A 17,052-nucleotide genomic window follows, 5' to 3' on the forward strand; every position below is an offset into this window, starting at 1 on the left:
TATAAAAAAATAACTAGCTAAACTGCGTCACCCGTGACACTTATACCGTGATCACAGGTGACAGGGGGTAATAAAGGGGTTAAACCTTTATTGGAGGTGGTTAGGGGGGGTCCCTAGACCTATCTAGGTCTAAGACTAATCACCCTAACACTGATGTTTGTCACTATTGACACTAGTACAGCGATAAAAAAAAAATCTGATTGCTGTAGTGGGTGACACAGTGACAGGTGGTGAAGGGGTTAACTGGGGGGTGATCGGGGGGGTGATCAGGGGTGAATTGTGTGCCTACGTGACCTGGTGTCAGTGCAGCTCACTGTTAGATGCTCTCCCCTCTCAGTTTGGAACGGAAAAGACCGACACGAGGAGAGATGACATCACTTCCCCTGTCAGTGTTTACAGTTACACAGACAGGGGAAGGATATCATTCGTCAGGAGCGATCACCAGGTCCAGGCCAGAAATCATTGGCCTGGGGATTGATTGGTTCCTGATCGAATCCGATCAGGAACCGATCAATCACCAGGTCCAGGCCAGAAATCATTGGCCTGGGCTTGGGGATTGATCGGTTTCTGATCTAATCCGATCGTTGCGGCCGGTGAGGCGTGCCCCCCCCCCCCCCCAGCCGGCCGAGCGCGGATCGGACAGCTAGGTGATTTCGCGCAGCCGAGCCAACCTGCCACAGTATGACTGCAGCAGCTGGTCCGGAACTGGTTAAATGCTTTTAAGTGCAAAGGAGGGATTTGGGGTCTTATAGACCCCAGATCCCTCCATAAAGAGTACCTGTGCTGCCTATTACTGTTACAAGGGATGTTTACATTCCTTATGACAGCAATAAAAGTGATCAAAAAAGAAATTAAAAAATTGAAAAATTAAAGGGACAGTGTAAAAAAAAAAAAAAAAAAAAAACTAATATAAAATAAATTAAAAAAAAAAGAAAAGCGCCCCATCCCTCCGTGTTTGTACGCAGAAGCGAACGCATACGTAAGTCGATACCGCAAATGTAGACCGTGTTCAAACCGCACATGTGAGGTTTTGCCGCAAATGTTGTTAGAGCAAGAGCAATAATGCTAATACTAGACCTCCTCTAAACTGGTAACCGTTAAAATTTTTTAAAGCATCATCTATGGAGATTTTTTGGTTCTCTAGTTTGTCACCATTTCATGAGTGTGCACAATTTTAAAGCATGACATGTTTGGTATCTATTTACTCAGCATAACATCATCTTTCATATTATACAAAAGAATTGGGCTAACGTTACTGTTTTTTTTTATATTTACGAAAGTGTATTTCTTCGAAAAAAATTGCATTTGAAAGGCGGGCTGCGGAAATACAGTGTGATATAAAATATTGCAGAAATTGCATTTTATTTTCTAGGGTCTCTGCTAAATATATATATATATATATATATATATATATATATATATATATATATATATATATATATATATATATATATATATATATATAATATTTGGGGGTTCTAAGTAATTTTCTAGCAAAAAAATACTAATTTTAACTTGTACGCAACAAATGTCAGAAAAAGGCTTAGGCTTGAAGGGGTTAAGCCATTTTGACACAGACTGGAGTTTATTTAAAGAAAACCTGTCATAAGAGAAATATGTAAGCTGCCTTTTCTGGCTTCGTGTTCTGAAAATGCTTGTTACCTCGCTGTTTTTCTGATTATTTTACTTCTGTACTTGCTCAGTCAGTCAGTTCTGGAACTAGTACAAAGATAAAGAATTCTTACTTTTCTCTGACTTTCATTTGCTACATGCTTATTCTAGGTTTAGTTTGATTCTGTATAAAAGTGACTGTTAATTTGTGTTCTTTCTTAGCACTCAGACATGATTGGCTAACCGTACTAGAACAGGCGATGAAAACACAAACCAACAAGAGTCCTAAGGCCAGTGATGGTGACAAAAGTGGATACCTTGAACTGAAAGGATATAAAATCAAAATATTTACTGTGATAGATGGAAGTAAATTATACCTGAGCAAAAGCAAACAGGTATGTACAAGTTCACTGCTTTTGTTTTTATGGTGTTCAGAATGATAAACAGACTACTATGGTTAGTACTAAAGGGAGTGATAAAAAATAGAACAAGGAACAATGGCAGTTAAAGCTTTGACAGATCTACAATTTCTGATTGTTCATTTATTGTGTTCTGAGATTTTAGAATAAACTGTACATAAAATACAACATATAATTTTAGGAAGCATTTAACCAATGGCATAAATGTTCCCTACATAATTGCTTTTTTAGCTCTATCTCTTTAATAGATGTAGTGCCTGCTTCCGGTTAGGTTGCTAGATAAATTTAGTTTTTGGCTCGATTGTAGTGAATGGAGTAGACATGTGCATGACGAAAACATTTGTTTTGTTTCATTTAGATTTGTTAATCTAACTATTTAGTTTTGTTAAATTCTGTTGATTCATTCAATTCGTATTCAGAATTAGTTTTTTATGTCTTTTTCAAATTTTCTTCGAATTTTACAGATTTTTTTCAATTCTAAAAGTTTGCATCAATACATTTTGAATCGGTCAAATCGAAAACTTTAGATTCATTTCTTTTTTCAATTCGAATGTGGCAAAGTGAACAAACAAAAGAAAAATCTTTTGGAAATTCGAACAAATTTTGTTTCGTTATTCGGAGCATTCGGTAAATTTTGTTTATACTGTAATTCTGGTATTCGGATATATCCGAATCTCTGAATAACAAAAAATTTGTCTGAATATTTATTCGGAACGAAACTAACTGCACATGTCTAGAATGGAGTAGTGATTGATTGTGTAAGGTCTGTTCAGGGTTTCCGAAGCTGAGAGTTTGATTACTCCCACCTGTCTCAGAAAGAAGCTTCCAGAGCATAGGACTCTGAGATTCAAATGATCAGTTGAATGTTTATTATGCTCCAGCCAATCTCGGGTGGCTGGAGAGGTGATAACTATGCAGAAGATCTGAACAAAGTGTTCTTTTCCTCAAGGGAGGGTTTCAGTCTCCTAGGGGGTCGTTGCCTCTGGGTAATAGCCAGATAGACAAGAAATTGCAGTCTGGACCTTAGCAGCTGCTAAGCTGAGTGCCTAAGGAAGATTGCCTGAGGATTGCATTTACTGGAGAGCACTGCACTGATGTCTTGGGTCTGATAAAGGATCTTTTTATCTCCCTCCCTGAAGATCTTCCTGTTGATGCTGGGTGTCAGACAGTTCCTGGGACACTGTGTAAAAACCTTGCTGTGGACTGTTAGTTCAGCAAGTGCCATAAGGGAAGTAAGTGCCGGAGGATGCTATATGGACTGGGGCTGCTCTGATCGAGTTGTAGATATACTGGCCAATCACTGGTTACCACCAAGAAAAGACGCTATTAGATTATTAGTAAGAAGTTTGTCCTTCCATTATTGCTATTGATCGTTTTGGAGTATCCTCTGACCGTAAACCCCTCTCCTGTTAAAGTTCTGCATCAATAAACAGTAAAAAAGGCATCCCCTAGACCGGGCATCACTAAATGGCGGTTGAGCCACTGTTCTGCCCAGCATGCTGCAGTCCTTCCATTTAGGACCTGGCTGTCCCCCTCAGCCGTCGTCACCACTGACATCCCCACAGGCTGCCATCGGCATCAAGATGTAAAACGGTTCTGGACGAGGGCGGAGCTGCCAAGTTAACTTTTTAAGTTAAGCAGCGGGAGATTGGTTGCTAGGCGTTCCTAGAAACCAATCACAAGCTGATTAAAAGGAAAAGTTGTACAGCTCCAGTGCTCCATTCAGGGCTGTCCTACCTCCTGACGTCAGCTCTAGACCTGCTGTGTCTTTCGTGGGGAGAGGGCTATGCCACTGCTGTGCAGGATGGGGAGGAAGCCGGGGGTGATATAAGGGAGGGGCTGAAGACAGGAGTATGAAGGAGGAGGTGGGCGATATTAAAGGGGGTCAGAGGACAGGGCTGAGAACAGAGTTGTGAAGGGGGAGGTGATACTGTAGAAAAGAGGGCCGAGGACTGGAATGTAAAAGGAATACAGGGATGATATGTAGGGGAGCCAGGACAGGAATGTGAAGGGGGGATGATATAAAAGGGGACTAAGAATACTAATGTATTAATGGAATTGTGATGTGAAGGATGAAGGATCTGGGGTTAGGTTTACATCATTGAAACCTGCGTTGTGCATGTAGGCAACCCATTCCTTTCAATGGACTGCCTTACATGCCGAAAGGCAGAAAAATTAAGTCCCTTTTTTGAAATACCTTCATTTCATGAAATTTGCTGTGGTTATGTGCCTGCTAAACCCCTGTGCTGTTCCTTATCTCTCTGACTGACGTGGCTGAGAAGGGGAGGAAGAGAGAAGTTTATATTTGCCAGTTGTATCTGTTGGTCAGGAATGATTGTTGTCTGGGCTCCGCATGCACACTAAGAATGATTCTGACACATATATAAAATAATACAGCTTCTGTGGGGATCAATTTCTATTTCTATTCAATCTTTTTCAATAATGGCTAAATAGCTCTGTCTGAAGAGGGTCAGAAAAATAGTGGTATGAGGTGCACAACAGGATAATTTCTTAGTATAGCCTGGTTGCTGGCCCTTTAAACTGCACAACAGAACATCTTTCCTAGCTGTAGATCCGTACTTCTTCCTTGCAGGGACTGATAGTTTTCAGAGAATAGAGAGAAGTACTTATATTGACCAGTGGACTTTAACCCCACCCACTGGCACTAGGATTGAGAAAAAGTGTCCCTAGCATAGGTGCAGTGGTGGCCATTTTGGTTAAAACCTGAGGAAACCAGAACTCTGATTGGCTGCAACCTCTATATGGGTATATACAACTATACCTGTATATGGGTGAAACATGTAACATGTTCTAAAGGCAAATTTAGCTTTTAAAAAGTGTTAATTGGAGTTCAGCTTCAATTTTTTAGTCAAGTCCATTTAAATCTGCTAGTCTAACATTACCCTCTCCCCAGGCTGATGATCCTGTCCAAGGATGGCTCCATTGCTCTTCCTCTGGAGTGGAAGCCACCCTAAGGCCCCTTCTATGCAGGGCGTGCTCTGTTGGAGTCCGCCCTCTCAGCAGGGATTCTGTCTGCTGATCCCCGCTGAGCAGGCAGATGGCTGGTCTGTGTCTGCTCCACCTATGCAGAGTGGACACAGACACAGCCCGCTCTCCTCTATGTCAGATGTAAATGGATCCCTGTACTTTTACACCTGACTACCATCTGATCCGCCAGACAGATGGGGAACAGAACATCTGTTTTTAGAGGATAGTAGGGTTGCACCGATACCACTTTTCTAAAACCGAGTACAAGTACCGATACTTTTTTCAAGTACTTGCCAATACCGATTACCGATACTTTTTTGTCACGTGACAGTGGCACTAATATGCAGCATTGATAGGTGGCACTGATGGGCACTGATGGGTGGCACTGATAGGCAACACTAATGAGCAATGATAGATGACACTGATGGACAGCACTGATGGGCGACACTGATTGGAAGGCACTGCTTCGCACTGATAGGCAGCACTTATGGGCACTGTTAGGCGGTACTTATGGGCAATGATAGGTGGAACTGATGGGAACTGATGGTTGGCACTGATGGGCACTTATAGGTAGCACTTATGGGCACTGATAGGTGGCACTGATGAGCAGTGCTTATAGGCAATGATAGGTGGCACTTATGAGTGGCACTGATAGGAACTGATGGGCAGCACTGATGTGCACTGAAAGGCATCACTGATTGGCAATTGCATAATAATGAATGAGACAATATTTAGGGATTTAAGGATAAAGGAAAGGCTTTTGCTAGCAAGACAAATGCTGCCATGCCCATCTTGGTACAACCCAAGATGGACGTCGCAGTATCGGGTATCGGTATTGGTGCAACCCTAGCGGATAGGATCAAATCAGATGTCAGCGGGTGTCAACTGACACATGTCTGCTGATACCTGCCACTCCATAGGGGAGACTGGAGAGTCCGATCGGGTCTGCCTGAAAAACTGGCAGGCGGACCTGATCGGTCAACTAGTGTGAAAGGGGTTTAAGACTGAAAGTGTGTTACTGGCCAGATCACCAGCTTAAAATAATGGGAAAAAAACAAGCTTTAAAACTTTGTGAAATAATAAGTGCAAGTGGCCAAAACATGTTCTCTTAGCTTTGGATGGGGTAAAGCAGGGTTAGGACCTCTAGCAGATTTTCATAGCTATTTAGAGAGATTTGCCCTCACTTCCTACTGACAAAGTTTTACCAGGCAGAAAGTGAGTAAAACTCTCCAACTCTCAACACAGACAGAAATAAAAATGTTTTTCTTTAGTAGAGAAAAATAAGATTAGATCCCCTTTTCAGAGTTTAGTTTCTGTCTGTATCTCTTTCGCAGATTTTCTTTTAAATGCTGTCGGGTAAATCAGGGGTTCTAATTCCTCCCCACTCAATCCAATAAAAAATATATGACATGCACTTTAACCACTTAAGGACTGGAAGGATTCGCCCCCTTAATGACAAGGCCTTTTTTTGCGATATGGCACTGTGTCGGTTTGACCGCGCGGTTATGCAACATTGTACCCAAACAAAATTGACGTCCTTTTTTATCCCACAAATAGAGCTTTCTTTGGGTGGTATTTGATCACCTCTGTGGTTAACTTTTTGCTATAATACATAGCCAAAAAAAATAAAAATAATAATTTATTCATCAGTTTAGGCCCATATATATTCTTTTACATATTTTTGGCAAAAAAAAATTGCAATAGGCATATATTTAGGGACCTTTATTTATTTTAATTTTTTTTTACTGGTAATAGCAGTGATCTGTGATTTTTTAGCGGGATTGCGGCAGACAAATCTGACCCCAAATGACACTTTTTGGAGACCAGCGAAATTATTACATCAGTGCTATAAAAATTCACTGATTAATGTAAAAATGACACTGGCAGGAAAGGGGTTAACACTAGGGGTGATGAAGGGGTTAACTGTTTTCCCTAGGTGTGTTCTAACTGTGTGGGGGGGGGATGGGCTGCCTGGGACATGACAAAGATCACTGTTCCCGATCACTGGGAACAGTAGATCTGACATGTCCCCTGTCACAATGGGGATCCGCCTTGTTTACAAAGGCAGATCCCCATTCTGCCTCTGTATTAGGCGATCATGGGCCGCTGGCAGACAACGAGTCCACCCGACCCGCGGGCACGCTCCCTCAGAATGCAGCAGGCGCGAGGGCGCAGCGCGCGCCCGCCTCTGCGCCTGCGCGAGACGCCATACAATGACAGCGATTCGCATAGGGGAGCCAACCTGCCTCACTATAACTGCGGCGGCGGTTAAGCGTATTATTTCACTTATAAAATGTAGTGCAGAAAATAAGAGCTGATGAAATGTTTTCACTTTAAAATGATATTTGAAGTGCAGGACACACAATTTTGCACTTCTTAAATCAGCTCTTCTGAACTTGTATATAATTATATGCACATGCTGTAGCTGAGAAGTCTTTTTGTTTTTTTGGAAAACCAATTAATCAGAAATGCTGGTCATTTATAGAGCTCTGTCTGCAGACCTGTAAAAGTTTCAGCATAGCTGTAGCCGATAACAAACGGACATTGCTTGACAGATTACACATAAAAGTGCTTGGGGAAATGGCCATCTGTCACAAAATCAATTCATATATAATGTAATATCTCTATGTACTCTTTTTTTTATTTACTGTTAAAGATTTTCTAAATTAGGAGAGCTAAAATTAATGTGACACTGCACCAAAGTCGATATATCAAGCAAGTCCCCTGAAACATCCAGAATCAGAAGTGATGTAGGGGCAAATACACTGTCATGACTGTTACTATAGGACAGACCTAAAGATTTCAGATCAGCACTTAAAGAGGATTTCCACTTTTTATATTGTAAATGGGTGCAGACAAAGGTTGGACAGCAGCGGTATGATTTGCATATGAATGTTATGTTATGGTATGATCAATGTGTTGCACAGGAGTGATATAATCCCAAAAAATGAAATCTAAAAATATCGCTAATACATTCTGAAATCTGTTATCAGGTATGGATATTTTTACAGATTTTCATTGGTCCAGCTTGGATCAATATAAATATGCTTATACAAAACCAATGAGATCCCCCTGGACACTGGAAATCACTGTAAGAGGCACAACTACTCCAGTGATCTTCACTAGCTTCTGGGTTAAGTGCTGAGTTGCCAATGTTGGGCGCCATTCAGAGAATTCTTTATATTTTCTAAAGGAATGCAAAACAGGCTCTGATTGGACAAGGTGGGCAGCACAGTGGCTAAGTGGTTAACACTTCTGCTGAGCAGCACTAGGATTGTTGGTTTGAATCCCAACCACGGCACAATCAACAGAGTTTGCATGTTCTTCTTGTGCCTGCGTGGGTTTCCTCCCACACTCCAAAGACATGCTGGTAGGTTAATTGGCTCCTGTCCAAATTGGCCCTAGTATGTATGAATGTGAGTTAAAGACCTTATATTATAAGATTCTTAAAGGCGGGGACTGATGTGCATGTATTATAAATATGTAAAGCGCAGTGTATATTGACAGCGCTATATATTTACCTGTGGGAAAAAAAATGAGTGGTGCAAAGCAATCTCTGAATGGCAGCTGGTTACCAATTCTTAGATTTCATGGCTTTCTTTTATGTTCATCTGGTGATCCTTCCAGTAAGTCTGTTGTTTTTCTAAAGAACAAGCTGTTCTGTAGAAGTAGCAGTTAGAGGGTTAAAACATACTATTTAAAAGAGAAGTATGGACTATAGAAAAAAAACACATTTACAGACTTATACTCAGGTGGATGCAGCATTGATCTGAAGCTGCATCTGTCCCCTGCTGGCTCTGCAGTGAGAACTGAGCGATCAAACACCGCTGATTGCTTAGTTCCCCCCTCCGCTCTGAGCAGAGAGCTGGTGACTGTCAGTCAGTGGCTCTTTGCTCTCCCCACCAGCGCCCACTGGAGTGCTGGGCTGTGAAGGGGGGGCTGGCTCAGGCTTTCAGCGGATCACTGAGAGACTGAGCCGGGTGCCTATCCAAGTATCTGAGTGGATCCCGCCCATATGCTTTCGGCTGAAACCGGGTCACAGTAGTGCAGAACGTAGTACACTTCTGTGACCTACAGGAGAAGTACAGCCCAAATGGCTTTCACTAAACTTCTCCTTTGGCACTGACAGGGGTGATACAGTGATCAGCTTTTATTTACTTATGTAAAACCTTTTTCTGAATTAGAAAAAAAAACTGTTTCTGTAACTGATTGTAAAGTGTTAGCTGGAGATTGGCTTCAATTTGTTTGTGTATGTAAATTTGCCAGTACTTCTAACACTCCCCTCCCCCCAGATAATGCTGCTGTCCAAAGGTGTCTCTGTTGCTCCTTCATCCAGAATGGAGTCACTTTAATTCAGGAGGTGTGATACTGGCCAGATCACCAGGTAAAAACAGGGAGGAAAAAAGCCTAAAAATTAAAAACCAATGCAGCCACATCTAATGATTGGTAAGCTGCAATATAGTAAATTTTGGTTTTCGGGTTTAATACCGCTTTACAATATCCAAACCTTGAATTCTTCCTGAAAGTGGATGTAAACCTAATTCATATAATTTGATCTAAGCACATATATCTGTAGTGTGTTCTTATCTGTCTCCAAAGCCCTGAGTCCCATGTCTTTCTGATGTTCCTTTCTTCTATTATCAGCATGATAATTTCTGATGACAAGTTCTCAGACAACCGAGTAAAAAATAAGCCTGAAATTTGTGTCAGGGTAGGTGCTATAAATATATTAGCAGAGAGCTGGTCTATTCACAGCACAGCCCTGCACATTCATTCCTTCCTTCCTTTGCCTATGTGGAGGGGGGGGGGTTTCCTCCAATCAGCTGTCTCCCAGTGTAGTCCAAGAATCCACACCCAGTGCTGAACAGGAAGAGAAAATCTATAACACGATGTGCACTTTCTAAAGAATATAGCAAGCAGAAGACAGCAGTTATACATGTAAAACTTATGTAGGGAGATTTGTTTCATCTCTGTGTATCATCTGAGGCTGTTCACTTCACAGGGTATATGTAAGGGTTTATATCCACTTTAACCAATAGGTAAGCCTTATACTGTTATCTATTGCTATCAGTTGCACAATTTTTTTTTTGTTTTTTTACATTTGAGCTTAACTTTTGCTCTCCATTCAGTAACATACAGTGGGGGTTATTTATGAAAGGCAAAGCCACTTTGCACTACAAGTGCACTTGAAAGTGCAGTCGCTGTAAACTTGAGAGGTAGATCTGAAATGAGAGGAAGCTCTGCTGATTTTATCATCCAATCATGTGCAAGCTAAAATGCTGTTTTTTATTTTCCTTGCATGTCTCCCTTAGATCTACAGCGACTGCACTTCCAAGTGCACTTGTAGTGCAAAGTGGATTTGCCTTTCATAAATAACCCCCAGTGGGTACTTTAACCAAAGCAAAAGAAAAAAGAAAAGTGTGAATGGCTGAATTCCTCATGGGCTTTATTCATAAATAACAACAAATAAAATCACAAACAGCAGTGGACAGCAAGAGTGCTTAGTCTTAACCCTCACCTGAAGGGGTGTACATGTATTTATTTTGGACCAAACTCCCTCCATCTATTGTTCAGGGATTGCCATTTATTTGAGTTAGAATTCTAGATTTTGCCATACGAGTTCTAGTTTTGCAGACTTTACATTCAACATTCATGAACATATACAGTAATTTCCAGAAACCAGTTTTCGTAGAAGAACAGCAAGTTACAACAAATATGGTTTAGGCTATTTATCTATGAACTATTTATCTATCTTTTTTATCTATGGACTAGTTATCTATCTTATTTATCTATGGACTATCTATCTATCTTATTTATCTATTGTGTTCCTGCATTTGATACACATTTGAAATGCATGCCAACAGCAGGTCATCAGATTTCTGTTTAAGTCAATGGGGCGCTGTGGATGACCGCTCTCAGACTGGGTTTGACCTGCTTTGTGTTGCATTACTCTGATCGCAGTTGTCCTATTGCGATGCGTTTGCATTTAAGCTTGTAAAGCAAGCTAAGCACAGCTTTTTTGCCATTTGAATGTTTATAATTGCATCTGAACGCATGCTTGTGAGCGCAGACTTGCTCCAATGGAAAATGCAAAACCCATCATTTGTCAGCGTCTCTCATGTACACAAGCCTTAACACACACTGCAAAGGATGCTCACCCTTTGGTATATAATTTGTTGTTATTGGAAACCGCTCTTATTTTCCTTTTCATAAATCAGCATGCTTTTCATAAATCAGTCAGCTTTTACACTGATTGATACAGGGCCATCTGTTGAGGAGCCATAAGTTTCAGCATACACCACCAGCATGCCAGCTTTTGCCTTCTTTGTTGGCAGAGATTCTGGGACATTTCGTTTTTCAATAGCTGGAAGTCTGCTCTTCTTAGTTTCCAGATTCTGATTGTTGTGCCAGTTTTACAGCTAAAAGTTGAAGTTTTCCGCAACGACCACTAGAGGGTAGTGTTGTCTTTAAAACCAACACAAAAGCCTTTGCTGCAATAACACTGAAAATTCACAAAGGGATGAGCTAATACTCTTCTTATATTGGCACTCACATCCATACTAGAACTACTCCCATTGTGATTTATAGAACTTTATTATGACTGCAGTGCTAAAACTTACCTAGTGTTAAAATAAGAACACATCACACTGAATTCTATTAACTCCAGTGCAGAAAAAAAGTGACTCCATATAGCATGTTTTGTTAAGATTTACTCAAACAGCTCTTGGGAAATTTAATTCACTGTGTGATTTTTGTGCATATGTGGTGTTCGTAGAAGTTTTCACACTTATTTTCATAAATATATGAGTGACATGCAGGTTTTTAGATTATATTATGTGCATAAAGTCAATTAATGTTATAATTTGGTATGAGAACATACAATATATAATAGAAATATAATAGCTATTATTATTAATAATAATATGAATAATAATAACAATCATCATAATAACAATATTAATAATAATAATAATATATTACTGTTTTTGTGATTTCTCTACAACAACCAACTGCAAACTTCCATATGCAGACTGGAATTTATTAGCACAGCCTTAAAATGATGTAACAGAGTGTTATTTTTGTTTTATACACTTCTATAAATGAGGCTCAAACATATTGGTAGTAGCAATACAATAGCCCAGGGGCAGGCAACCTTTGAGAGGTGGAGATCTACCTGAACAGCATGAAAGATCAAAGATCACCGGGGCTCGGCAACACCTTTTTTTTTTTTAAGACATTAACTAGCAAGGGCATAACTAAATAGTAAGGAAAACTTAGAAACATATGTTAAAACATAAAATAAAAATGTCACTGTAAAAATATTAAGTTAGCCTACCTTAAAAGTGGACTGTGTCAGTTAGTAGGGCAGTGGATAGTGTGTGGACGGTGTCAGCAGAGCAGTGGATGGTGTCAGCAGGGAAGAGTACAGTGTCAGCTATAGCCGCGCTGTACGAGCGGGTTTAACCCCTTTTCGGCCGCCAGCGGGGGTTAAAACCGCACCGCTAGCGGCCGAATACAGCTGCAAAAACTACGGTAAAACAGCGCTAAAAATAGTGTTGTTTTACCGCCGACGCCAACACCGCCCCAGTGTGAAAGGGGCCTTAGGTACACATTTCAAATTTCTAGTGCCTAAAGCTGTTGAACAGCACCACTTATAGCCCTATTGGTGAAAATAAATACTACAACCTTTCCCCCAAATTATACAGAGCCAAGAGAAAATTGTAGCCCAGGAGTTGACTTGAAGACTTGATGTTGTTGTTGGTTTTTTTTGTTTGTTTTTTATGAAATATACTTAGTTTTTGCTTTATGTATTAAAAACACTGGCTGCACCCCCTACTGCCAGACAATGCTACAGTGAATCAGAAACTCTGAACTTTAGCATCAGGAAGCTCTTTTCTAATACATGGAAATGCTCCCTGCCATGGGCAGCAGCCACCGCCTATCACTAAATTGGAGAAAGTAGCAAAACATCAGCATCAGAAAAAATGAATAATGGAGGGTATAGTGACAGCATCTAATAAAGGACGAAACAGGTGACATTGCTTTGAATACATTTCAGGGTTCATCTATACATTTTCTTAGAGGTATTTTTTCCCCCTTTTCCCAGTGGATAGTTTATACCTATGTCTTTCTGAATTCACATGACTTGTGTTTGCAGTTCTCTAAACACAGACTCTGCAATCTGTAATCATAAAGAACATATTACCCCAACATTTCATATTCTTGATATTGCCTGTTGTATTATGTATGTGTGTTAAAAAGTATCCTGTCCTTTGCTTCCTTTGTGTAAAGTACCTGGTGATCCCGCCAGCCCCCCTGTTCTCCTATTTTATACTGACCATGCTAGGCATGAGAGCACATCCATCCCAGTGTGGTCGGTTTTCTGCCTGACCTCCAATGATCAGAGTTGTGCTGACATGCCCCCTGCACATCTATTCACTGGGAAGATCAGTGTACTGCTGTTTCTCCACCCCCACCACTCTAAGCACATTATGTGATCACCTATTAAAAAAGGTATCTATCACATAAAAGAGAGAGAGAGAGAGAGAGAGAGAGATTCTCTTTATCTAGATCTCTATATGCTTTCATTTCTATTTTAAATCGAATGAGTTGTTTTACAAGGTAAGGGTCCACATATACTTTATTAATCTTGGTAGGTCTAATTATTAATGTTTTCACCCAAGATTTACACAACTTTGACCCATTTTTCTAATGGGTAAAAATGGGCAAAACCTGGGTGAAACCAGGGTGAAAACATTGATCAATAGAGCCCTAGGTAACTTTACTAAGACCATTTTAGTGACTGAAAATTTTAATCACATCTAGCGTTGCCACATGCCCAGCATGTTACTGATCTTGACAGTCAAAATCGGATTAGTTGCCAATGTTAATTAGAAGAAAAAGACCATAAGGCCGGTATTTTTTCCCATGGTTTTTCCCTAATCACACAATCTTCCTTCCTATTCACATGTATTACACACTGATTGATTTTTGATTGCCATCATCCTAATTTGATGGCAATCAGGGATTTCTGCAATAGTACACAGTTCACAGTTGGAAAATAGAAACAACTTGTTGTAATCCTCAATGTTTATAGTTTTATGTAAAAGGGAAGGAAATGTGTGTTATTGGTTTAGGCAATGCTAGCTTCTCTTTAAAGGGGACATATTAGGATAGAAATATGATAGCTGACATTGCAGACTTGTTTCTTAAAATTTAAAGTGACTTACTAAAAGTGATTTTAACCACCTCCTGCCTGGCGTATAGTTAATGGGCGGGATCCCCTCTCATTCTGGAACAATGTCATAGGACGTCGCCCCATGACTCTCGCGCCCCAAGTGGGTGCACAGCACCGAGATCGCAGGTGCACTGTGTCCCTGGGAATGACGCTGCTTTTTACCCATGTGATCAGCTGTGTCCAATCACAGTTGGTCACATGTAAACACAGAAGTGCCGGTAATCGGCTCTCCACGCCTCACACTGACAGAGTGTGAGGCAAGGAGAGCAGATCAGCAGCATCTTCTTGCAGGGGAGACCTGTACAGATAATCAGGGCACTGATCATCATGATGATCAGTGCAGCCCTAAAAGTGCCCAACAGTGATGCCAATCTGCACCCATCATTGATGCCAATCTGCACCCATCAGTGATGCCAGTCAGTTCCGCCTTTCAGTGCCCATCAGTGTTGCCAATCATTGCCCATCAGTGCTGCATATTAGTGCCGCCTCATCAGTGTCCATAAGTTCCGCCTCATTAGTGCTGCCTCATCAGTGCACATCAGTGAAGAAGAAAAACGACTTATTTTCAAAATTTTCTGACAGTAACTAAGAAAAACTGTTTGTCTTTTTTTGTTTTTTTTAGCAAAAAATAAAAAACCCAGCGGTGATTAAATACCCCCGAAAGAAAGCTCTATTTGTGTGAAAAAAAAATGACAACATTTTTTTTTTTGGGTACAGTGTTGCATGACCGCACAATTGTCTTTCAAAGTGTGAGAGCACTGAAAGCTAAAAATTGGCCTGGGCAGGAAGGGGGTAAAAGTGCCCAGTATTGAAGTGGGTAAATATATTCACACTACTGTGTTGCAGTAAGACCATGTACAGTAAAGCATATAAAATTGTGGGGCACCATGTAACAAAAAAAAATAGGGCTTGCGTTTTATAAACTATATGTGAACCTTGCAAACCAGCACATTCAATTTAAAATAGAAATACAGGACAAAATGTTTGTGTATAGCTATAAATTATTAATACCATTTTTCTTTTTTTAAGTGCTTACATGATATCTGTTCTCCAAGGCTCCATGCACACTAGCTTATTTTTAAGCCTCTAGCAGCTTCTAGCAGTTACTTTGAGCATTTTTTGTTTTCCACCCCTAGAAGCAATGATTGTTATCTTATGTGTCCATGCACACTATTGTAGGCTAGAAGCATTTTTGAAGCTTCAGCTTCTAGAAGCAGAAAAAAAAACACTTTATTTGTGTTTTTTGGAGAGATTTGCCAGCAGAAAAAAGCTGACTGCTCCCAGAAGCTCTCTTAACCTCTGCTAAACACCGGTTTCCAGAGCTTTTTTTTTTTTTCTTAGCCAGCAGCCCGCCGGCGTCCTTAACAACCAGTATATAGCTGGCAATTGTTATGTTTACATTCAGCTGTCAGCGAGGAAGCCTGTTGACAGCTGAAGAGTCATCCATTGCTAAGGGCGCAGCGGCCAGCTTGCCGGCCTGCTCCTTAAAGAGGAAGTAAACCCTAATGGGTTTTACTTCCTCTTTTTTCCCCTGAAAAGTAAAAGCATAATGGGCTAGTATGCATCGCATACTAGCCCATTATGTGGCACTTGCCTGCAAACGAAGCCCGCGATGTCCCCAAGGTCCCTGCTGGTGGCCTCAGCCATCTTCACCCCTCTTCCTTCCGAGGCCGTGGACTCCGGCTCTGTGACTGGCCGGAGTCGTGTGCACGTGGGAGCCAACTGTCACGGCACGGGCCTTTAGAAACGGCACGATCATGCCCTTTCTTCAGTGCCCATGCGTCGATGACTTTGGGTATTTGGTAAATATCTCCTAAACTGTGCAAGTTTAGAAGATATTTCCAGTACCTACAGGTAAGCCTTATTATAGGCTTACCTGTAGGTTAAAGTTGTGTGTAAAGATTTACAACTACTTTAACCTTCAATTCTCAGGTTGTTAAGGATGCTCCTTAACAAAAATGCTGCCGTTTTTAAACACTTTTGAATCGCTCCTAAACACTGCAAACATGTTGGCAAAAAACGCAAAATATTAGCATTTTTATCCAGCTTTTTTAGCAGTTTTTGAGCGTTTAGTGTGCATGAAGCCTAAAGAGCTGGGGGTGGAGACTGCAGGGGTAATGTCAGCAGGAGGCAGAGAAACAGGAGCACACTGCTCTTCCCAATAAAGAGATGTGGGGGGGTGGGGCATGTAAGTCTAACCGCTGGTGTATGAGCAGACTGTGCTCCCAAGTGGAATGCAAAGAATACTGACCAAGCTGAGATGGATGTGCTTCCATGCCTAGCATGCTTTTTCATACAGGAATATGCCAGTTTCGGGTAATACATACTTTAAGTGTTCGGCCACATTGTCAGCATATTGAAATATATAGGCTGCCTAAATACAAAGCACATTAATGTGCAACCGAATGCATATTAATGCACATAATGCATAAGAACATAAAGGTGTGAACGGGCCCTTTTTCCAAATGTAATGATTCGATTGATAGAGAAGCTTAGGTTAGCAGTTCCAGAGCCTTTACCTTTAAAACAAAGTGTGTATGGCAGCTCCTATACTTCTATCCTGAGAGGTCAAGCATCTGTATTTTTAATATACATTATTGCATGTAATGTTGAAAGCGTGCTTTTTTTCCCCAATGTTCCTCATAAATTATTAAATTGTCTTCCATGCACAAATATATTGTACATTAGAGAAGCGTACAACATCAAACGTATTCAGTTTGAAGAGTGCTAATTCCTAAGTACAACCCATCAGAATTCCCTATGGTGAAGTAAGCACAGTGCATGGTAGAATCTGAT

General features: G+C 40.8%; 1 protein-coding gene across 2 annotated transcripts in view; it reads left to right on the top strand.

Annotated features, from left to right (window-relative positions):
• The window catches only part of ARAP2 (ArfGAP with RhoGAP domain, ankyrin repeat and PH domain 2), a 604,561-nt gene that overhangs the window by 86,733 nt on the left and 500,776 nt on the right, over nucleotides 1–17,052 (top strand). For both annotated transcript variants that reach the window (XR_012237041.1, XM_073608952.1), the window contains exon 9: nucleotides 1,834–2,006. Coding sequence is in view for 1 of the 2 variants with exons in the window: in XM_073608952.1 (XP_073465053.1) it covers nucleotides 1,834–2,006 (173 nt within the window). In the remaining variant the exon portion in view is untranslated. The remainder of the gene's footprint in view (nucleotides 1–1,833; nucleotides 2,007–17,052) is intronic.

The sequence above is a fragment of the Aquarana catesbeiana genome, linkage group LG01, assembly GCF_042186555.1.
Source record: "Aquarana catesbeiana isolate 2022-GZ linkage group LG01, ASM4218655v1, whole genome shotgun sequence".
Lineage (NCBI taxonomy): Eukaryota > Metazoa > Chordata > Amphibia > Anura > Ranidae > Aquarana > Aquarana catesbeiana.